The 23247-nt window shown below is 39.9% G+C and overlaps 1 protein-coding gene across 5 annotated transcripts in view; it reads right to left on the reverse strand.

Moving 5' to 3' along the window:
- The window catches only part of DLG5 (discs large MAGUK scaffold protein 5), a 109308-nt gene extending 86533 nt beyond the window's left edge, over positions 1–22775 (reverse strand). For 2 of the 5 annotated variants that reach the window (XM_027880282.1, XM_027880281.1), the window contains exon 1: positions 22426–22774. In XM_027880282.1, coding sequence (XP_027736083.1) covers positions 22426–22726 — 301 coding nt within the window. In that variant the 5' untranslated portion in view covers positions 22727–22774. Of the gene's footprint in view, positions 1–22425 lie in introns of all 5 variants that reach the window. The other 3 variants (XM_027880285.1, XM_027880283.1, XM_027880286.1) reach the window with 2 other exon arrangements.
- Between the last annotated feature and the right edge of the window lie 472 nt (positions 22776–23247).

The following is a 23247-nucleotide window of genomic DNA, read 5'->3' on the forward strand; positions in this document are numbered from 1 at the left end:
GAACACAGTCTTCAGTGTTGTGCTCCCTAAGCTGAACTTCCAGAGCACTTGAAGGAACCTCCTGTGTCCCTGTGACTAGAAGGTATAAGCACAGATGGCATCAAGTGAAAGTAGGACAAAGAACAAGGGTAAGAAGGATAAGTAGGGAAGTTTTCTCAACTGTGCACTCTGAACTCCATAATGGCACAAGAGCTCTCCTGCCAGTGCGAGCACTGATCTCATCATGACAGCTCAGCCTGAAACACAGCTCTCAACTGTGTACACATCCACAAAAAGAAGCAGGTGTAGTATAAGAAAAATTTAGAAAACAAATGACAGCCATGGAAGGCACAATAAATCTCCAAATGAATGAAATTTTTTTCATGTATTGCTATTATGCTAACACTTACTAAGTTCAAACCTACACAGTAAAACACCAGTTTGAAAACTAAAAACTAATGTTAGCACATGGGCTTGTTTCTACAAAAAAACTTCCAGCAACCTCAAAGCAAAAAAAAAAAAAAAAAAAAAAAAAAAAAAAAAAAAAAAAAAAAAAAAAAAAAAAAAATCTGGATAGTACAGCCTACAACTGCAATTTAGCATGCATATGCTTTCAAGGGGTGTAGTCAAGCAACATTAAAGCTCTAACAGCATGTTTTAAGAGAAGTAAGATGCATGAACCAGAAGCCCTAAAGAACAAACCACAACTTTTGTTTAAACAAGTCCTGTTGCCTCTGTGTTTAGTTGTGAATGACAGGAAATCAGTCAGCATGGCTTGTATACACACAAAGAAAACTGGAATGATAAAACCCGGTCTGTTACAAAGACAGACGCTCCAATATGGCACTACTCCAATTGTTATACGGACAAGCCTATAAAATTGTGCTTATTGTCTGAATAAAAATACTATAGAGGAATTGCATGTCGCAAAAATTTTCTAAGACAGAACTTTTAAGAGTGCTTTTAAACTGCTGAGAAAGGGATGACATTGAGAACCTGGAGAAACGTGAGCTACAGCTGGAGCCAATGTTCATTTGTCTCAGTATTCCTGCGTCTGCTCAGACAGCAAATACTGCCACCAGAGGATGTGCCAATTTCCATTTATTAGACTGAAAGAGAAATGTATAGTCTAACATTTAATCTTTTACCAAATCCATGAACACAGTAATTTAAATCACTGCAAAAGTAAAATTTATTTCACACATAAGAGGCATGCCTCATAGAAATTAAGTTTGATGTCAGTGAAGCAAACTGTAAAACCAACAGCTCTTCACACTGTCCCAGGGTTCTGTCCCTACATTTTGCCGTGCACTGAGAAAACTGCTGACTGTTCAAATATCGGTCTTCACATCAAGGTGACAGAGGTCCCCATTCTGTTTATTTTTCATCAAGAGAAACAGAAGATCTCTTTATAACTTGCAAGGGCCACAGCCTCCTCAGAAGCTGAGCCTCAGTACAGCCCCAGCAGTGCCCCGTCTAATGCTTATTTTCATCCCTAGTGACTTGTTTTTGTGTGTGTGTGTGTGTGTAATAAGAAGACAATATGCAGGATGAAATTCTATTCATGTTTCTGAAACTTAGAAGCATGATAATTTATTGCAATTTGCTCATTCTGAAATCTGTCATCACTACTGAAATAGTACACTAACTATTGCACAAGTTAAAGAACTGAGAACAGGTATTATTTTGGCTTCATACTTCCAGTAAAAGCATAATCCCCATCTGAATGTCTTGTATTGCTATACATTAGAATTGTGTCTAGCAATCCACGTGCGTGTGTAGGTACAAAAACCTCTGGCAAATGTGTCAACTTCAGCAACACATTTCACTTTTCTCATTAAAAAATATTTTTTTTTATAATAAGTTTAATTATGAATGAGAGTTTCATAAAAAAACAGCAATCCCATTTCTGCCTTCATTCAACCAGGTCCTCTAGAAGCTTCAGAATTGATGCTTTCAGCCATGCCCCATTTGACACACACTGTGCAGAACCAATGTTGTGGCAATAAATTAACTTCCACAGCAAAAGTGAATTCCCCTCATTTCATCCTTAACCTAGGCTGTGGCATGTCCAAAACACGGCAACTTCTACTGGATTTCTCAGTTGCAAACTCAAGACTTACTTACAAACACTGCCAGTACAAACCCTCCCTTAGGGAACGAAAAGTTCCACGAGGTCTTTAAAACAAAAAATAAAATAATTGGGAGAGGGGGAACAATGACACTGAAATTAAAACAGTATGTCCGAGAAGGGTGACCAGCAAGACCCCTGTTCACACAGAAGTCACTTGAAGGAAGCCCTAGATGCTAAAGCCAGGTTTGCAATGCCTTAATTTTTCAGCCTCTGCTGCTAGTAAGACTATATCCTCTAAACATGATTATAAAGGGAGGAAAGTACAAATTGATACACCACACTTGTACACTCCGAACTTCAACATCACATTTAGAAAGACCTTTCCTTTTTTTCAAATTCTGTGTTGATATGACACATACCCAGATCAATGACCTGCTTGAAATTGTTTTAAAATGCTGTTTTAGCTATTGGCAACCTATCACCAGCCATCACTTAACAGTTTGTCTCTAGAAAATCTGACCGCACTGCAATCAACGTAAGATTTCAGAAGCTATCCAACTTGACTGCTGCTACAGGTTCTATATAAAACTAAACAGGTAATATGGCTGAAGAATAAATTAATCCACAGCACATACATGATTATGGAACATATACCCTGGGTTGGGGTGGGATGGACACAGTAAAGACCACTAATATTTGTCTTGCAATTAAAAAAGAAAATTCTCTCCCCCCACATGTGGCTTCTAATCAGTCTCCAGACAACCACAGGAAGTCCGGGTGGTTGGGACTTCAGCAGAAGAGCCTCCCATGCTACTGAACACTGAAAGAGTGAAGTGGGTTATGACACTGACACAATCAAACCACAAGAAAACTCTGATTTTGGTCTCAGAATGTTTCACACTTCTTCATGCTGCACAATTCTTACCAAGAATCATAATGGCTGGATTGAACACCAGACTTTGATTTGCCAGTCAAAACGTTTTTCCTTCTTTAATTTAAATTAGTTTTTTTCCTGTAAATAGCAACTTTCTGTATTTTACTTACTGCAAAGAATGGCTGAAACATACCAATCTGGAGTTCAAGGTGCAGATCAATGCTATAAAATATCAAATCCTTCAGAAAAAAAGTAACATTAAGGAATTATAAAAGGAAAAAAAAACACATTACTCCAAATTTTTCAGAACCTTTAAACGACTCCTTCCACAACCAAGCAGAAAGCCCAAAGAGTAGTTGATAAAGAGCCCATAAAAATACTCAATACCAGTGCAACCACTCAGCTTTCCAATACCTTTCAGTGCAGATTTCCAGTAATGCATTTCTGCTTCTTCTCTCTTCCAGCTCATCTTCCTTCTCAGCTCCAAAGATTACAGGTTGATTGTACAGACAGTATCTCATATATGCTGCTCCTGAATCCTCCCTACCCAACTAAGCTTTGTCATTATCACATTGCTACTGTTTTCTTCATCAAGTCTCTGTTCCACAAACAGGTCTCTGACTAAAGCCAGACAAGTTTACTTAGTAACCATAGTCATTAGCACCTGGTTTCAGGTGTTGCCCACACAACACTTCATTTTCCTTATTTCTACTGTGTTATAGCCATAATTGTATTTGTTGCACTCTTCAGCATTGCTTTTGGGATGAATGAGATCAGCAAGCAATTACTCATGAAATGAAATAAGCCCTAAGCTTAAGGTAATTCAAGCTTGAAAACAAAAAGCCAGAATAGGAAACTGTCAAAAAACACATGGGAAGTCGTCTTAGAAGCAGCCATACTGCTTTTTCCAAGCACTGTACGTGTACCAACATGTATTCTATGCCTATGTATCAAGCAATTTAGCTCAGTCCCTGTGATTCAAAAATACAAGCTAATGCTGTGGGGTAGGAGGGCTAAAGAAATTATAGTTGTGTACACTGAACACCCAACTATTACTGGAACACTGGTAGTCAAGCTGCAGAATGTACTTATATTAAAGTGGCAAGAAGCTATAAAATCAGCACTAAATCCTAAGAGCAATGTCTGAATAAATGCAACACAAATTCATGTCCTGCATGTGAATCAGTTTAAATACAAGTACAAAATATTTCATGTGCTTCCTGGCTTGGTAATATTCTTATAAAACAACATCTCTGTAACAACACAAATTTTTGGTTTTCAAAACACCTGGAATCAGAAGACAGCACGCATATATATCAACATTTTTCTGCTTAAAATTTTATTCTTGATACGAGAGCATTTATCTGCACAGGTCTGGAAAAGACATCCTCAAATTAGTTTTAACTATAAATGAATAGAATTCTTTGTTCAAGAGTGGCTGAAGAGAAGCACTTAAAAAAGAAAACAAACAAACGAAAAAATCCCCAACCAACCAAACAAAAATAAAGAAACAAAAACCCAAACCACTTTCTAGTAAGCTTTTACAAGAAACATTACTCGTATAAGCTAAAACATAAGCAGATTCCCTGCAGTAACACAGACTGAAAAGTTTAAGTCTGCTAATCCACCCAGCAACTACTACAACTATTTCAGACACTAAAAGCTGTGCATATAGCACAGAGGAGGCACTTTCCCAGTCCAAAACCAAACAAAACACACTGCAAATATTCCCGGACTTTGTGCCACTAGTGGGAAGGTAACCCAGAGCGCAGGCTCCAGTGCGGTGCAAGGCAGGCCGGCGGCACTCGGTCCCCAAGCAGCGCGACCAGCCCGGGCACAACAAAGGGCTGTTGTTCCAAGGCAGCAGCAGAGCAGCAGCTGAACCAGTTGGCCCAGTACCCTACCGCGGTCTGTGGGACATCAAAGGCTGGCTGTGACCTAAGCAGACAATTAGGATGTGTGGGTGTAGAGTTACAGAGTTCCAAGAGGTCACTCACGGATGAATTTTAGCACTGCAGTACAACCCCTTTATAAAGCAGTATTATTGGCTTTTTTTGCGCAACTAGCCTTCAGTTTGACCCCAGATCTAGGGAAATTACTGCAACACTGCCTTTTTTTTTTTCCTACATAAATTTTACTGCAAAAAGACGAGCTAAGTAGCTTAAAAACATACATAACAAATTTAGTTTTTAAAGGCCAGATAACGTGGTTCTTTCTTTTAAATTATCAGGTAACCAAGTTAACCAAGACACTGATGAGGAAGAGGATGAACAGCTGTGGAGTAATTAGCAAGGACAAAAATAACATCCTCTTGCCAAAGACACTCAAGCTGCAGCAATAAGGTACAACACTCCTTTCAGAAAGTATAATCAGCACAATTGCTTGTGAGTTCTATACATATGCATCAACATAAATTCAAGACACACTTCCTTACAAAGAAGCCCAATTGTGCTTTCTTCTCTGTTGAAGACGCCACTAACATCAACACCATCTATCCCACCACACGGGGATAATCCCACTCACTGCCCTTCTCATCAGCTCAATCCCATGGTTCTGTCCAGAAGGACTATTCCCTCTCTCAGTAATGCTGCTCCCCAAAACACAACTTGCCTCATTTACCCACCAGTTCTAAATGTGCATGCCAAACTATTCAAGACAGACCTGAAGCAAGAAAAAAGTAGGGCTGAGATCGCAACACCTCTATATAGAATTACAGAATATTCTGAATTGGAAGGGACCCAAGAGGATCATCAAGTCCAACCCTTAGCCCTGCACAGGACCATCTGCAAGAGTCACATCATGTGCCTGAGAATATCATCTAAATGCTTCTTGAACTCTGCCAGGCTTGGTGCTGTGACCACTTCCCTGGGGAGCCTGTTCCAGTGTCCAACAACCGTCTGGGTGAAGAACCTTTGCCTCATCTCCAACCTAAACCTCTTCTGACACAACTTCAGACCATTCCCTCATGTCCCGTCACTGGTCACCACAGAGATCAGGGCCTGTCCCTCCTCTTCCCCTCACGAGGAAGTTCTAACTGCAATCAGGTCTCCCCTCAGTCTCCTCCTCTCCAGGCTGAACAGAGCAAGTGCCTCTCCTCATGAGGCTTCCCCTCAAGGCCTTTTACCATCCTCCTTGCCCTCCTTTGGACACTCTCTAGCAGCTTAATGTCTTTCCTATATTGCAGTGCCCAAAACTGCACACAATATTCCAGGAGAGGCTGTCCCAGTGCAGAGCAGAGCAGGACAATCCCCTCCCTCAACCAGCTGGCAATGCTTTGCCTGATGTCCACCGGGACATGGTTGGCCCTCCTGGGTGCCAGGGCACTGCTGACTCATGTTCAACTTGCCATTGACCATGACCCTCAGGTCCCTTTCCATAGTTCTTTCCATCCAGCATCTCATTCCCCACTCTGAACATATACCACACCAATCTTTTAATCACATAAAGAGAAATGTTCTTAAATGATGCCCTAATAAAAAAATCAGATTTCTTTCTTCTTCACTCTTGGCATGGCTCCAGCAGTAAGGCTACTGATCACTTGCTAACCAGAGATTATCTTGAGACAGTTACACTGAAGAGTCACACAACCTTGTGGCAGATCTTCATGCAATCCTGGATTTGAGGGTTCACAGTGATCATCTCTGAACAGCTGTACAGCACTCTACCCTGCACATCAGAGTTATTTGGATTTATTTTCCTTCTGTAGCTAAACACAGACCTTGTGCACATTGCTACATACAAGTGTGTACGTTGTGTACATAAAAGTTTCAAGTAACACAGAAACCCTGAGTTCTGAAAAATTTCTTCATGCTTTTGCTTCAGTCCAGCATCTTCTATCACATATAAGATGATTCCCCTGCAGGATCTTCAACAGGAGTAAGGAAGCACTAAGCCTAAGCATTTAACTTCCAAATGCTGCCAAACTGGAATACAACTCACGCTATGAGAAAGCAAATTTTGTTTGCAAATTATTGTACCAGGAACTCAGGCACTGGTTGAAAAAACATTAGGGTCATATTTAATTGTCTTAACTCATGTAAGCAGCAGTATCTTCATACAACCCAAGACAGGAAGTGTTCTCTTGCTTAAGAGGTGCATATGCTTTTTAAACTCAACTGCACCTCTTAAGTGATGCTGTTTAAGGAAGGTCTATTAGGAAAGTCTGTAGGGTTTTGTCCTTTTTTGTCCTTTCCCCTCTTTTTTTAAGACCATGGAGGTTATCTTACTGAAACATACTTCAATTCAAGAAAAATCTCCTGAGACCAAACAACTGTTTTTATAGAGTTAAAAACCCCCAAGCAAACAAACAAAAATCCAACACCAAAACAGTTCTAAAGCTACACTGTAGCACCTGATATTAAATGAACCCAAATAAAGCTTAAGTGTATATTTTCCTTCTTTTTCTCCTCTTACACAAATCATTATAGCAGATAGAATTTCTCTCTTAGTTTTCACCAAAAGGCATTCTGAGAGTTCCCAGAATACGGTAAATGTTAACTACTGGACATTTAAATAAATTCTCTGAACTTTTAGAAACAGATCCATTTCGGTCAGGACACCATCAGAACCTAAGAGTTAAATGCAACAACCTTAGCATAATAGTTCTATTTAAGTAATATAGTTCAAGAACTGAACCATGTAATTCTGAAAAACATTCTATTTTCTAGAATAAAATGTGATTTATTACAGTAAGTAAAATATTTTACACCCAACAAAAAAGAGATTTGGTATATTCATATCAGAGTTATGTTCAACAGCAGTAAACCTCAAAACATAGCACTATTTTTCATAGCATTCAATAACCTTTGAAATGTTACCGTGAACACAGAAAAGTCACTTCTACTTGCTTTTTCCTTCTAATTAAAAAGCCAAAGAGCAGTAAGCAAGATGACAGAAGATGAAAAGAGAAATAAAGCAGATGGTATGTAAATATATTTATATATACCTAAGTTATTCCCGAATTATGAAAAGAGAAAGATCAAAATCTTTTAATTTCCCCCATAATCAGTGTTCTTTTCTAAAAGAGTTTTCAGACATTTTTATGTAAATTGGATTGCGAATTCTAATTAAGATATAGCTGTAAGCCAGGATCCTCCGTCATACAATTAATCTTAAATCCAGCCTCCAGCCAAGCAGGGTACAGATGGAGATAGACAGATGTAATTACAAAGTCCATCAGCACTAAGCCACCAGGAGAGGTTGCAGGCTTTCCTGTATTTCTTCTTTGTACAGGGTGGTAGGCTATTTTTGTCAAAATATACCAGGAAGACACAGCTATTGTGATACAGTCATGGCACTTTAATATTAGCTTCAGTTTGCATCATATATTTTAAGGCACTAATTTTGAAAAAAATTACAATTACACTTCCATTTCTTTGGGCTACACTGTCTAACAGAGCTGGAGTAGGTACTGCATTCCCAGCTTCATTTCTATCCCTCAAGATAAAGTCCTCCCTTCTCTGCTTCAAACCTCTCCAACTGTAAAACTCCATTTTACCATCATTCCGAACCTGTAAAGTGAGATGAATTGTTGAAAAAACATAATTTTGAACATAAATTCTGAAAAAAAAAAAGAAAAAAATTGTAACACGTGATCTGCTTTGACATGGTGTTAGCATGCACATATCAGTTTCCTCTGAACAACAGAAACCCTCTCCACACATTTTCAACTCATTACTGTCACTAAAACTCATGCACTCATGGAAATTCACAATTTTTGCCAATTTCGAGAAAAGATACAAAAATTATTTGTTTCATCTAAGAATCAATTTCTCACATGTAAGTAAAAGACTCAGAGGACAAATTTTGTAATCCTATGTCTAAACCTACTATAGCAACTCTAACTCAACTATACTTCTATAACGTCTTACAGCAACAGCATTGAAAACAAATATCCAATAGCAAGGCATAAGATGTATAGTTTGACATCTTCCACAAACTGCAAACCTATGAACAGTTTCTGCTTAGTGTCAGAAAATAGTACTAAGACTGCACATTTTAAATGTTATTGAGTTTCCATTTAAGAGCTTCAAGTAGCATTGAATCACAGCAAAAAAAGAATATTCTGTCTTCATATAATGCAATCAATTCACATTCCACCATCATACATGAACCATTTGCTTATCTGAAAGCAGCAGACAAGATTAACAGTAAATTCGCATTAACCATTTTATCATGGTTATCCCACCCAAGCCGGGGAAATCAGCTACATCTCCCACGCACTGCAAAAGACGTTCTGTATGACATTTATACAAGAATTGAAAAAGCAACCACAACATAGATGGATATAATGGAAGTCAAACCCGGTGAAATGTTCAGAGGCAGACTCTTAGCTCTAGGGCCACGAACTGACAAATTTAAGAACACGCTCGAGTTAAGGGTATTCATAGGCATTTTCAATTACAAGTCACTGCAGATCTGGTCATGCCCACGTCCTGGACAACAAACATCCTGACCTTTAACTTTTGTGTTCAAACTGATATGCCGAAACCACATGTACTTCACTACAGCAGCAACAACTGTAACAGTACCGGTAAATAAAAATATGTGTCAGGGAATTCTTTGTGCAAACTCTAACTAGCAGTGAGGATAATCTCAGCTAACTTAACCGACTTGGTATCAAACCAACTAGGAAAAGCTCACAATTGCCATTGCAGAGGAAGTTCAACAAGTTTCCTCTCTCTTCTCTCAGCCACCCTCTCCACCTCTCAGCCCTATATCTCTAGAAAGCTCATCATCACTGCACCCATGCTAAAAAGCAGAAAGACCCCATGCCCAGGCTAGATGGCATGCTCTCCTCTGACCCAAAGCTCATGGAACACCTGATTTGCAAGGCAAGTTGAAAAGAGAGTTAAATCCCACTGCTAACCTGAGCCCATGAAAGGTCACCTAGCTCTGCCAACAAGCTCAGGGCTTAAGTAAGCACATATAATTGTCCACAATATATTTTTTCCCCTTACAGAACTCCACCTGATTTTCACCATGAAAGCAGTCCTTGCAATGAGTTGCTCATACTTCATTAACAATACATTATTCACATCCTGCTCTGAATAGACATCACTTTCGCTCTTCTCCACAACACAAGTCTCCAGGTCCTTCAGAGGTGATCGTTCCATTAACAACATTCTCAGACCTACCTTCATGATGTTTATTCCTCATTTTTGAAATAGGAAAGGTAGAGCAATTAACATCAGTAACACTGGATGTTCAGCTTAGACATCCACAAAATGGCTGAAATTAAATTATCAGAAGGTGGCTGGCAAAGAAAGCTTCGCTCTACAGTGTCATTTTTAAGAAGCATTATTTGAAGCTGAAATTGTTTTTCATACTAACATGAAATGAGCATTTTTAGCTTAAGCATTAGCAGGTTCACTCTTAATGAAGGTAGTAATGAACACAGAGCTAGAGCTGTTTAGATACTCAGAATAACAGCTTATCCCCATGATGCCACTTGCAGATAAAAATGCAGACCCGCACTGCATCTGACAGAGACAACAGAATGAAACTTGCTAGGACTTGAAGTTACTTTATTTATATCTTATTCTTGATCTGAAAAGAAAATTATAGAAGAAACATATATATATTTTATTACTTTCATTATGATAATTAATTCATGCTTAATGAAAATTAGTCTTCGGGTAATTCCTGTTTAGGAAGAATTCTGTAAATTTCTCCAGGCTGATATAAAATTAAGACAAAAAACCCATAGAGCATTTGCTTTGAAGTGAGTTTTAAAAAGAAAAAAAAAAACCCATAAGTTCAGAAAGACCTGTGATAGGAATAAGCATCTTGGCAAAACCCACTTTTATGTTCAGAAGGTTGCTGATATATATATTTAAGATGTACCTATTAAAACACCCACAAACAAACAAAAAAACCCAACTACTGGAGCAGAAAGTCTAACTTCCATAATTCACTTGTGACCAGCATAACAAGAAAACTCAAAGAAAATTTTATTTCTTAAAAAAACTTCAAAAATCCTTTCAGGAAATGCCTAGCCACTGGTGTACCCTGCAATGCAATCACCAGACACAGGTGATTAATTTCCACTTCCCAACATGCCACACCACTTATTACCTTTATTTATAAATGCTCAGAACAACTTTGTTAACCAAAATATGTTCTTAACATGAATATCAGACATTTGTGTTTTAAGTAATTTCTTCAAATCAAAATTTATTTAATTTACAGAAAAGCATAACTTCTTTTTGAATCTCACTGAACAAGCTGTTCTTAATATAAGAATATTTCTTAAGGGAATGCAGATTAATTTGTCCTATTGAACTCCTTCTTATATGTTTATCTTCTATACAGCACATAGATAACATTCAGATGAGTCCCCTACCACCACCACCATGAAAAGACACTGCGTGCTCAGTGGGGAAAGCCAAGAAGCCCGTCATTACAACACAACACAACACGTAAACTGAAAAATACGTGAGGACAGCAGAAAATAGAGAGCAAAGATTAGCCAGTCAAATGAGACTTCACTAAATAAGTTAACAACGTTCTGTTCAAGAAGAAAATTAAGCACACTTTTGGTGATTTTTCTGAAACAGATCACATAAAATGCAGATACTAACCACATCAGATACTAGTGAGAATTACATCAAAGGCCAAGGCCTTGTGATCTAATCTACAAGGTCAGAAATCTTTAAGTCCCAATGATGTAAAGTCACCTTCTCTCACTAAGATCAGGGCATTATTCCCTAACATTTACTATCTTTCACAAGCTACTATTACCATGGGTTCGTGTCTTACACATTAACAAATGCATGCAATCACACTTTAGCAAAGCCTTTATTTTGGGGGTGCATTGTAAGAAAAAGTCAAATAAAAAATATTTTGATAATAGAAAGCTAGTCCTTAAAAGTCTCATCTACTTTCAACATGAAGATTTTTTTTTCCAAAAAAAAAAAAAAAGCATTTCTCATTACAAAAGAAGCATCAATTAAAAGTTTCTATACACAAATGTACACATACAATGCATTTGATGAGATGAACTCAGAAAACTTTTTTCTGTGGATTCCCTACATTAGTTTCTACAACCCTCAGATACAATCTGGCTCATGTGCCCATGAGAAAGTTAAACAGGTTCAGAGCAAAACCAATGAACTTGACACTGTATTGTTGCAATGCAGACTTGCAGAAGAAAACAAAGACCCTTCCAGAGATGCTGAGCAACGTGCAGTGTAGCACCCAGAAATTCCTTACAAAAGGGCACAGTGTAGCACAGAATATGCAGCATCATCACTGTAGCCAGGCAATAGCTGTGCTACAGTCCTTCCACTTTTAGCAGTTTACCTTTACCTTCTGGTTATCACTGGCAGGAAGGAAATCAGGGGCCACAAAAGACTACAAGTTCAGTACCAAAACCATACTAACCTGGCATTTTGCAGCACTTCAGAAATTTGCTATAGTTGGCTCTAAAATTAACTTGAGATTTGACATTCTAGAAAATATAAGGGAATACTCCCCTGACAAATGAAGTTTCATGCAAGTCATGTATGCACAGCATATCACTGAAGATCAACTCAGCCAGAGATAGAAAAACAGCTCAGCATTTACACATTCTGTTTTCTTCCAGTCCAGCACACATTACACACCAGTTTCAGCCAAACAATGTTGTACAGAACAGGACTGCCACCAGCCTTGACAGCCAAATATTTCTTGCCTGGTTTTACTGATTTTCATATTAATACCAATACTCTTTGATGTCCTAACTGAGTCCTAAAATCCCAAGGCAGGAAGTATCTTTATCCTCAGTATCTGAAACTAATTCTCAGTGTTACCAAGGAATGGTCTGCTCAGTCAAAACACTGCTCTGACACTTGTAGCAATGTAGCCCACAAAACATTCCTGACTTCTGCAAAGATGTCAGAAAAGCAAGAAAGGTTCATGAACCAGAGTAACAAATGAATATATTTTAAACATGAGCTAATGTAGTATACCTCAAAGTGCTGGCCTACACATTTTCAAGGCCAGTGATTTAGAAAAATAGTTCACTATATATCTCAAAGTTCATGTCCGCAGTCTATACCTAAGTCAGCCTTGTGTTCCTCAACAGGGAGGAAGGGGGCGTTAACCCATTAAGGCAAACTAATCAGACCCTTACCCTAAAGGAGTCAATGCATCTTACAGAAAGAGTCCTTTCCTAATATGCCCTAATGGCAACTAGAAGTCTACCTCATTTCTTCAGTGAAAAAAGGAAGTACTGCTTGTGGACTGTTAGAGCAGCAAAGGAAAGCTACGGCAGCATATCTAAATGGAGAGGAAAAAAATTGGCAGTCTGAGCATCTCAAGGTCCATTGCCACAGAAAGTGGAAAAGGGGCTGAACAAGAAAGTTAGATTTTTTTAATACTTCTTTCTATTAAAATGGGGGGGGGGGGGGAATACCAACACTTCAAAGTGAAAATAATATGATTGAAAGTGAAAGGCCTCCTGAGAATCTCTCTTTTGTGATCTTGAGTGTGTTTAGAACTACATTTTGTGATTTTATTATTATTAAAATTCAGGTACACCTACAGTATTCATTCTGAGTCTATCCCTGCTCCAGAAGTATGTCATGGAGCAACTGACAACAATAACCAATTGATCAATTACAAGGGAAAGTCTACTGTTGTTTAAGGCTTTTTTTGTTTGTTGGGATTCTTTTCCTTAGTTTTTGTTTTGTTTTTCTTTCAGACGTAGGTTTTTATATTATTTTTAGCCACACCTACTCAAGTCAAATGGCCTTTAACAAACTCAAAAAGCAAATCTGTTCAAAATACAACACACCCTATCTTCAATTAAAGGTTAAGCGAGCTCTCAAATAATATCACTCTCATAAAGGAAAAACCAGACTGGACATCCATGGCTATTTTAAAGACTGAGAAGTGAAGTTAGTAACAGAATATTTAAACAAACATGCACTTGCACATGACCTAAAAATCACATCATAGTGATCTAAAATGTGAAGTAGACCTTCTTAAAAATCATTGTAAATGTTCACAAGATCAGGCATGAAGTATTTAAGAGAACTTTAAAACTGCATAACAAGATTTCCAGGAAAAAATCATTAAAAAAAAAAAATCTGTCAATCTTCTGTCAACTTCTAGTTGAAGAACTCCCAACAACTCAATCAACCCATCCTTCTGCAAGAAGTTCGTAATTGAGGAGGGCAACCTCAATTATATAAGTGCCCCAAAAAGAGCAAGATCACATGGTTATCAAGTCTCAAAACTCTCCCTAGAGTGATTTTTCCACAAAAGCATGTAACAGGAGAAAGCTATTTACAACCAAATACAAACAAGAAACAGAAACAATAAAAAATATATAGCTTCATGCTTATAAAATAACACATGAACATCTATTTAATAATTTAGGCAGCTGTGTTTGGTAATTTTGATGTTTCCTACACCAGCTTTATTTCCCAATCCAAAAGTTCAGATGCTTTTAAAGAAAATAATTTTCAAGAAAAACAACAGACCTGTTGGCTGGACTATCTCATAAAAAAAAGGAATATACTTCAAAAGGGATTTTGGTGCAGCAGCATCCAAAAAACATAGTTCACTTATGCTGAGTGAATCCAGAATTCCAACTACATTTTACATCTATCATCAAGGAAAATAGTTCTCTTCCTACACCACAGGTATCTTTTCCCACACAAACTCCATTTTGAGCGCTACTGAGAAGAAAACAGCCATCAGCCTCACTTTCTGAGGCACAAGCGGTACTTTACTGTAGATATTGTCTAATCCAAAGAGCTTAGTATGCAAGGCCTGGACTCTGCCAACTTTTGCACATGCCTAACCTGATGCATATAAATGGGGATTACTCACATGCTGGAAGGTAAGTGCATGAATAATAAGCATGTTCGTGAATCAGCAATTATGTGCAGGTAGAATAAAAAGCCAAAGTGAAAGGAGATGAGGCACAAGAGGCAAGAAAATTGTCACTAGAGATGAATAATACAAGTGTGAATGCTCCCAACTTGAGTTTTAGGAAACCTAATTTAGAAGTAAGTGTTTAAAAAATTGGCTTTGAGGGTTTCAAAGTGGGGAAGAAGAGAATTTTTTGGTTTATCATCCAAATACGTAACAAACTGTCAACCATATAAAAAGTTTGCCAACAAACAACCCTCTTTACCCAAACCCCCCAACTCTCCAGCTGAAACACTTAATGGTTTTACGTTCTTGCTTGCTTACTTTCTCCAGCTACACATCAGCTGCAGGTCTGAAAATCCTAATCAGGGTGGTATGGCCTATTTAAAATACAATTACTTCATCAGCCAACTAGAAAAAAAAATTATGATTTTCTCAAATACAAAGAGCAGCTCTCCAGAACAAACTTGTTAATGCTGTGAAAAAGCAAACTGCTGAGCAGTTCAACCCACAAACTGTGAAATTAGAGGTTTTGGAAGCCGTCAGGGAGAAGCTGGCACTATATATACAAAACAGGCTGCTCTTAACTTCCTCTGACACCAGTTTGGGTAAGAAGGGCCTTTCAGTTGTAGCAGGTTATTCTGTATTGCCCACTAATCATACATGGTCAAGAAAAACATCCTTTAGTGTTCCCCCCCAGGTGGCCAATAGCCCTCAATTCCAGGTACCACATCTGCTGCCACCACCTTCTGAAGCCTGTATAGGGTGCCCTGTAGAGATCAGACTCTCTTGCACAACAGCTCACAACAGGAGTTGCCAAATTTAACCTGACTTGTTAGCTACAACAACAAGGGATGCTGGTATTACTCCATCATCAACACACCAGTGCACCACAACCTATGACAAGCACATAAATACACCTATTATACACCAAACATTGTGCACTAGGTATTTTGAACTGGTTTCTAAGCTATAGCACTATGGACCTCCTTTAATAATTTAGTAATTTTGTCTTCCATTGACAAGAATTAATATACCAGATAATACTGAGAGCTCCAAAATATAGCCCTTTTGGAAGAGCCAGGCTCCAGCATTCAAGATGCACTAACAACACTCTTCAAGGAACAGCATCATTCTTTTACTCTTTCATTAGGAAAGCACTAGTGAGCCTCAAGCCAAAGCTCAGTCACTGTGACCTTTCCAGCTCCTACATCAGAATGATTCAGGACTAAATTACCACTGTTCACAAAAAATCAACTCAGACTTGCATCTTGAAGGTCACAAATAATGTTTCACAATTATCTACCCAACATAATTTATAAGTCTAGATATCTCAACTTCACTACTATAGCTCTTTTCATAGCAAGTTACATGCACTAACGTTTTTTTTTTCTATCTCCATCAATACTATGAACATTTTACACAAAAAAATGTTTTAACATTATTATATGTACAGCATTTTAAGATTTTTCATATGAAATAAAACCAAGAGGAGTTAATTGCTTCACAATCTAACACCTAAAATATACTGGGGACTTACTGTGGTTTAACCCCAGCCAAAACCAGCCCAGGACTGAACAGCTCTGAAAGATGAAATCTCTGGCCTTGAGATTTTACAGAGTAACAAATTGTTACGGTCAATTTATCAAGATTTACTTTATATTATTATAATCACTAAGGTTTTGAATAAGGAATTTTAATGCTAGAAAATAATAATTGAAATAACAGTTATCAGGAACATGGAAAGCGAAGAAGCAAAAAGAAAGAAAGGTAAAAAACCCCAGAAAATTGCAAAAGGAAGCAGCAAAGGGAATAAAAGAATACTTGGCTCAAATTGCAAGCTGCTAAGAGAATTGGAAAACCCAAAGTCACTACCCCTGTGGTGGCTGTGATCTTCACTGTCTAGACAAGGGGTCCAAAGAAACCAAGACTGGTTACAGATGCCAGACAACACTGAGACTGAGAAAGGTAATGAAAACAAGCCAAATATCTGAAATCAAAGAGCCAGGCAATCTTTAAGATTTAACAAATAAATAAGGAACAACTTACAGAAAGCTGTTGGCTTTTCTTACTAATCGTTTCTAATGTCATAAGATACCAACTTCTGCATGTGTCCAAAGTAATTTGACAGCTGTTTGCACCAATACAAAAAATGGCTTTTATTCCTTTTACTCTGATGAAAATAATGAAAATAATGTCCCCAGGAGTTTACTGTGGCCAGTTTTCTTTCCACCCCCTCCCTGAGCACAGCAAAAATGTAATTGAGAACTACCACCCTTGGGATTTATGAACTACTAAAACACTCATTTCCTTCTTTGGAATTGAAAGCCTACTTCCACTCACTTACTACTATTAGACATTTCATTGGGAATACCCATCCGGACACTTGCCAAAATCTTCCTGCACTTTATTAGCCTGGCAATTCCAAGAGATACCAAAAATCTGAGATCATCAGAAGACACAGGTACTGCAAAACTACCACTGGGTATTTTATCAAATTTAATTACTGCTCAGCACTGCTGAAGACCTGTACTTCTCCTAATGTGACTTCTGAACACTGCTTGCTTTTTCATCAGTATCGACTTAAGAAATCCTGTAACAAGGCTTGTGAAGCTACCCTGGGAACTAATAACAGGTCTGGAAAAACCCAGACATACTGCTCTACTTCTCCCACTCTTCAATTTTCAGCGACGGAAGGGAGTGTAAATTGTACTTAATTGCAAAATTGTCAGTTCAGTCCTTGAGTCAGTAAATTATGCTTTTACAATTTCTTCTCATTCTCCCTCTCTCCTTTCCCAGAGAATGAACACTTAGAGCACTAATTCTCATCTCTGAACACTTGTTCTGTCTTCTCCCCTTACCTCACCTCACTGCTTCCTGAGCCCCCCTTCCTTCTCACATGCTCCTACAGGAGACCTCATCCCACCTCCCCATCTCACACCCTTCCTCCAGCCTCTCAGCTCCTCAATACCATAAATTCTCATTCCTACTCATGAGCTCCTCTCGACAGTCACCAACCAATGTTTTATGCAGATCACTCAACACTTTGGGAGGGACAGGGAAGAGGGGTCACAATGCAGAGGTCCCAGCATCAGCTGCAAGCAGTCATGCTCCCAGCTTTTCAGGGGCAACTCTGGAATGACTGCATTTCTTGTGGGTCTCCTTGGTGCTGCCAGAGAAGTGGGTCCAGCTTTCCATCTCCTAAATTGATACTTAGTGAGTTTGCCTTTTGTGTTTGTTTTAAATATGTTGAAAGATTTTGCAATTTTTAGAAATAAACTTTGTGACTTCAAATCCTACATTGTCTGAAACAACTAGCTCTGGGGTTTTTGTATACAAAGCAGAGGGAGGAAGTTGAGATAATCCCTCCAAAAAGAGGAAAAAGTCAGAACTCTTTTTCCTACTCTTATACATGCCCACATTTACTTTTTTGGCTGGAAATGAACACTTGATATTTGACCAAACACAGTTAGAAAAAGAAGCCTTAATAAATAACAGAAAAAAACTTGCAAAGTCAATCTACAACCAATTTTCTTTCTTTCCTTCCTCCCTTTCCTGCTCCTTTAAAGATCTTTTAAAATATGCAACCAATTTTGAGTTTTAGAACTTAAATTCCCATCTTGAAACTGTTAAGTAAAACACCTCTAAAGCCTAACACACTCTGCTTTTAAAATCCAAAATGGTGTTAAATCTTTAAAGCAAAAAAGCCATTATGTTACAGTTAAGCTTACGGAGACACACTCACTGACAGCTGTAAGGGTAAGTACAGAAAAGCAGAAGATCAACTGCTCATACAAAAGAAAACTGTGAACCTAAAATTTTAATAACTGTGAAAACAGAAATTAAGCTTTTTGAGTTCAGCAGCCTACTTAGTTTGAAGATAAAGCACTAGGAGCACTTCTGTAGCCCCACAAGTTCATCTCAAAAACAAATTCCAACGTCAACAACCAAACCTGGTTTTTTCCCCACCTTTTACTATCACAAAAATGTAAATATAAAGCTCTACATTATCTAAAGCAGTCTAAAGACTACATAGTTTCCTTAGACTTCTGTTCTGGCCTTATAATGACACTTAAAGAAAATACATCTTATTAGTACTTGTCACAACGAAGTATGTTCCATTGCATTTTTGCCTTGGACACTTTTCATATCACAAAATTCACGTTATACCAATAGTAAGAATGAAATATTATCTGGATAACAAGATATCTAAGAGACAACTGAATGCTCAGAAGTCATTTATTTTCACATTATAAAGGACAGATTATTCTATCAGGATAAAGGATTTCTCAGATGCATGATGAGGTCATTGGTCAAATCAATTATTTAATGGTAATCCATTCACTCCCAAATAAACAAACAAAAACACTTGGCACACTACTTAAAGAATTAGTCCCTGTGCAAAATACTAGATTTTAATCAGCCAAGCAGTCACTCTCACATGGGCAAAGCCAATTTCTGACAAATATTTACAAAGAACGGAATGTAGTAATCAAAGGTTTTACTCAAGGAAGAAGTGAAGTCTCTAAACACAATTAAGTGAAACAGAGCAAATCACACTCACTTTAGCTTCTGCTTTGACAGAAAGTGTTTCCTGTTACATTTTTCACTTAGCTTACTAACACTGTTAGGTATACTACTCTCATAAACAAAACAAACTTGAAAATATACATTTTCAGTTGGACAAGCTAACTACTATACAGTTTTAGTTTTAAAATCAGCAATTAGCAGCCACTATAAAAGAAAGATATATTTAACTGGGACTGAACTGGTGGAAACTCTATAAAGAAAAAAAAAAAAAGTTTTTGTAAAGTGAAGACAGAGTGAAAGTCTTTCAGCAGCTACCAGGACTCCATTTATTTCCTTTGAGCAGTCAGACCAGTTGTTTACTTCCCTCCATGTGGCACAGATAAATACTTATAAAAGTGTCAGTTCTACATTGTCCAGCCAGTCACAAGAACCGCTGGTATAAATAACAACCTGAGTTTCTATCTGAGTTCACACATCGCCTTTAAAGTACAAAAGGAGGCAATATTTAAAATGAGAAGAAAGAAAACACAAATTAATGATACGTATTGCACACATTAAAAGGGATGGAGAAACACTCATCTTACTGTAGTGAAAAGACTATAAGCCAAATTCTCTAACTTTGAACAAAATTATGTTGCAATTACCTTCTCACTTTCCTCACAAAAGCAGCACACTGGAAAAAAAGAAATTAACAAACACCACTACAAGAAGTTATTGATTACAAATAATTTTCATCAACAAGCATTCAGGGGATATACATTGTATTAGCCTCTTCTTCCAAGCAATTCTAAAACTAAGGGTACCATCGTAAACTGTCATTTTTACATATGTTAATGGTAATGTAAAAAACTAATTCAGCTACATAGGTTCAAGCAAAGGGATGTTTAAGATAAATATTTTTTGCCTGTAAGAACAGAGGCATTTTACATAATATGGACTGTTTCACTTCAGTATTTCAAATACAGAATCCAACAGTTTGAGCTACCACATTTACATTTTACTACTATACCCAAAAACCAAAAAGTGACTTGACTCTTCCACCTACAGTATCCCCAGTGAGAAGGAGTAAAACTCCCAAATGGTAAAACATGGGTGGTCAGACTTCCTACAGGGGATCTTAGAATAATACATGTTCAAACAAGAACCTTTCTACCACAGTTTCCCTCAAACATTAACTCTTTGCATAATACACCCAGGACAAACTCACACTTAGGCACGAATTACCAGAGGCGTCTGGTGGGCACACATGCAGTCTCACAACTAATTACCATAAGACCTCCTCAAGGGAGCAACGTTGAAATATATACAACAGGGTTTGAAGGTTCAGGCTCTTGATCTTTGTATGGTTTATTCTTGAAGCTCGCTGTTAGCAATCTTCTGTGAACTAATTTTTAAGTATGTTTATCACGAGGAAAACAAATCCATAACTCTTAAAAGTTAGCTCTTTATTACCACTGATAAATGAAAGCAATAACATTTTAAAACCCATCACATCAGAGGAACATCTTTCCCCACACAGATGTTAATTTAACTCAGATTAGCCTCCTGAACATATTCAGTCGAAGAGGATATCGCTAATTTTGCCAATCAAACTGCTTTTCACTGGAGAACTCAGTGCTGCGAGACATTTTGCAATTTCAACTTGCATTGTAAAAATGAAGAGCATCACAACATCCAACACCTACTTCGTTTCTTTCTGCCATTCATGTTTTACAAATTTTTTTTAAGGCTGGGAAATGTCAGTAGCCCAGTACCATTAATGCATCTTCTCAACAAGACAAGAACGTGCATTACTCTAACCATACAAAACCATCGTGGGTTCCATTCTGAAAGGTAGTGAGTGCTCTCATCTCCCATTGATGTCAGAACACATAATGTTACAAGTGTTGACGTCTATTGTTCAGTCCATTTTTCCCCATCTTGTGGGGTCCTGCCATACATTCATTAGAATACTACAGTGATATAAAAGAAAACATTAGACCCTCATACATTTGTGTTTATGAAACTCCTACCATCCACAGCATAATTCAAATAAGGATACACAGTGCAACTGCACACGCAAGTATTATTTTCCAGAGAGAAGCAGCTCTTAAAGGGCTTTATCTTCTTAAAGAAATTGTATAGTTTATAAGAGTCAGAAAGCCTTCCCAATGCAGTTCCTTACATAAAAAGGTAGTGACCCTCTAAATCCAAAAACCAGTGACACCACCAAGATACCTACATATCACTGAGAATTACTACTTACTTCAATTTCTCATCTAGAAACACAGCTGCACTTACAAGGCCTTCTGTACTATTATTATTATTATTATTATTATTATTATTATTATTATTATTATTATTATTTTAAAGCTTGGTTTTGTGCCCATAAAAGTAATCTGTGACTCGTCTTGGAGGAGGGAGAATAGAGGCAGACGTGTATCAAAGCCTAAGTTACTTAAGGAGATGGTTTACACTCAAATTCTTCCCGTCTGGATTTGCAGTTAAAATCGACGGTTTTCCTGTTCTAACCACCGAGAAGCGTTACAACAATACTGCCTCAAAGAAACAGATGGCTGTCCGGAGAAAAACAGTTACAATACTTAACTCAAACGCACATCTGCTAGAGCCCTACCAGCCAACCTACTCCGGCACACGGGCTGCAGCGGGGACTTTCAGTTTTGCCCCGTCCAGAAAGGACTCTGTGATACCACTGGCGGACCCGAGGAGCTCAGGGAAGAAAAGATCCTTCGGGTACGGTTTTCCCGAGCCCCCAGCCGGCACCCGGCTCCGGGGGACCGGAGCAGCCGCACGAACCGGGCAGGGGTGGCCTCTCCCAGGGGCGCCGCGCAGCATCCGCGGCACCGCTCGGAGACCAGCACCAGCGCGCCCGCCGGGAGAGAGAGCAAAAGCGTCGAGAGCACAAAACAAGCACCGAGAGCCTAAGTGCAAACACGGGGAGAGTTCTCCCCCCCCCCCACCGGAAAAGAGGGACCCCTGCCCGCTCCCTTCCCACCTTCGGGCGGGGGGCCCCGAGGGGCCCGCGCTGCCCCGGCGGGGGTGGGCGGGGGCAGCCGATGCCCTCCCGCTCCTCCTCCGTCCGCCCCGCGCCCCCGGCCCCGCTCACCCCCCGTCTCGGCCGCGGCCGGTGCCCCCGCCACGCCGTTCAGGTAGAGGATGGAGAGCAGGTGGGGCTGCGTCTTCTCCAGGGCCACCCGCAGGTCCTGGAAGTGGTCCCGCTCCTTGGCCAGCAGCAGGGCGATGAGCAGCTCGGCCTTCCCGCTGCCCGCCGCCTCCAGGTCGCGCAGGTCGCGGGGGCCGAGGGCGCCGGCGGCCTCCAGCAGCTCCACCACCTTGTCCACTTCGGTCATGGCCTGCGCCAGGCTCTGCCGGCACTGGACGAGCAGCTCCTTGTGCTTGGGCTCCATGGCCGCGGCAGGGCCGCCGCCAGCCAAACTTCGCCCGCCCCCGGCCCCGCCGCTCCGCCACCGCCGCCCCCGGGGAGGCGCGGGCCGAAGCGGGGCGGGCGCCGCCGGCCGCCCTCCTCCGGCGCCCCCGCAGCGGCCCCCGGCGAAACTTCGTCCGGGGAGGAGGCGGGGAGCTGGGGATGACCTGGGCCGAGGGCGGCTTCGCTTTCGCTTCTTCCTCCTCCGGCAGGCTGGGGGCGAGCCGCCGTTAGGGGCTGCTGCTCTTCCTCCTCCGGCTGGCGCCCCGCTCGCCTCTTTTCCGCCCGCCCCGGGCGGCGAAACAACTTCTCCTCTTCCTCCCCCCTGTCCCCGGGAGGGGACCGCCGGGAGCGGGAGCCGCGGGCACCGCTGCCGCCTCCCGGCGCCCCGCACCCCCCGCGGGGCAGCCCAGACAACTTCTCTGCGGCGCTCGCCGCGGCCGGGAGGGGGTGCGGGGAGACGGGCTCAGCTCCAGGAGCCTCCTTTCATCGGCGGGCGCGCGC

This window comes from Empidonax traillii, unplaced genomic scaffold (genome assembly GCF_003031625.1).
Source record: "Empidonax traillii isolate 1590-97213 ecotype Southwest subspecies unplaced genomic scaffold, ASM303162v1 scaffold67:size1865537, whole genome shotgun sequence".
NCBI lineage: Eukaryota > Metazoa > Chordata > Aves > Passeriformes > Tyrannidae > Empidonax > Empidonax traillii.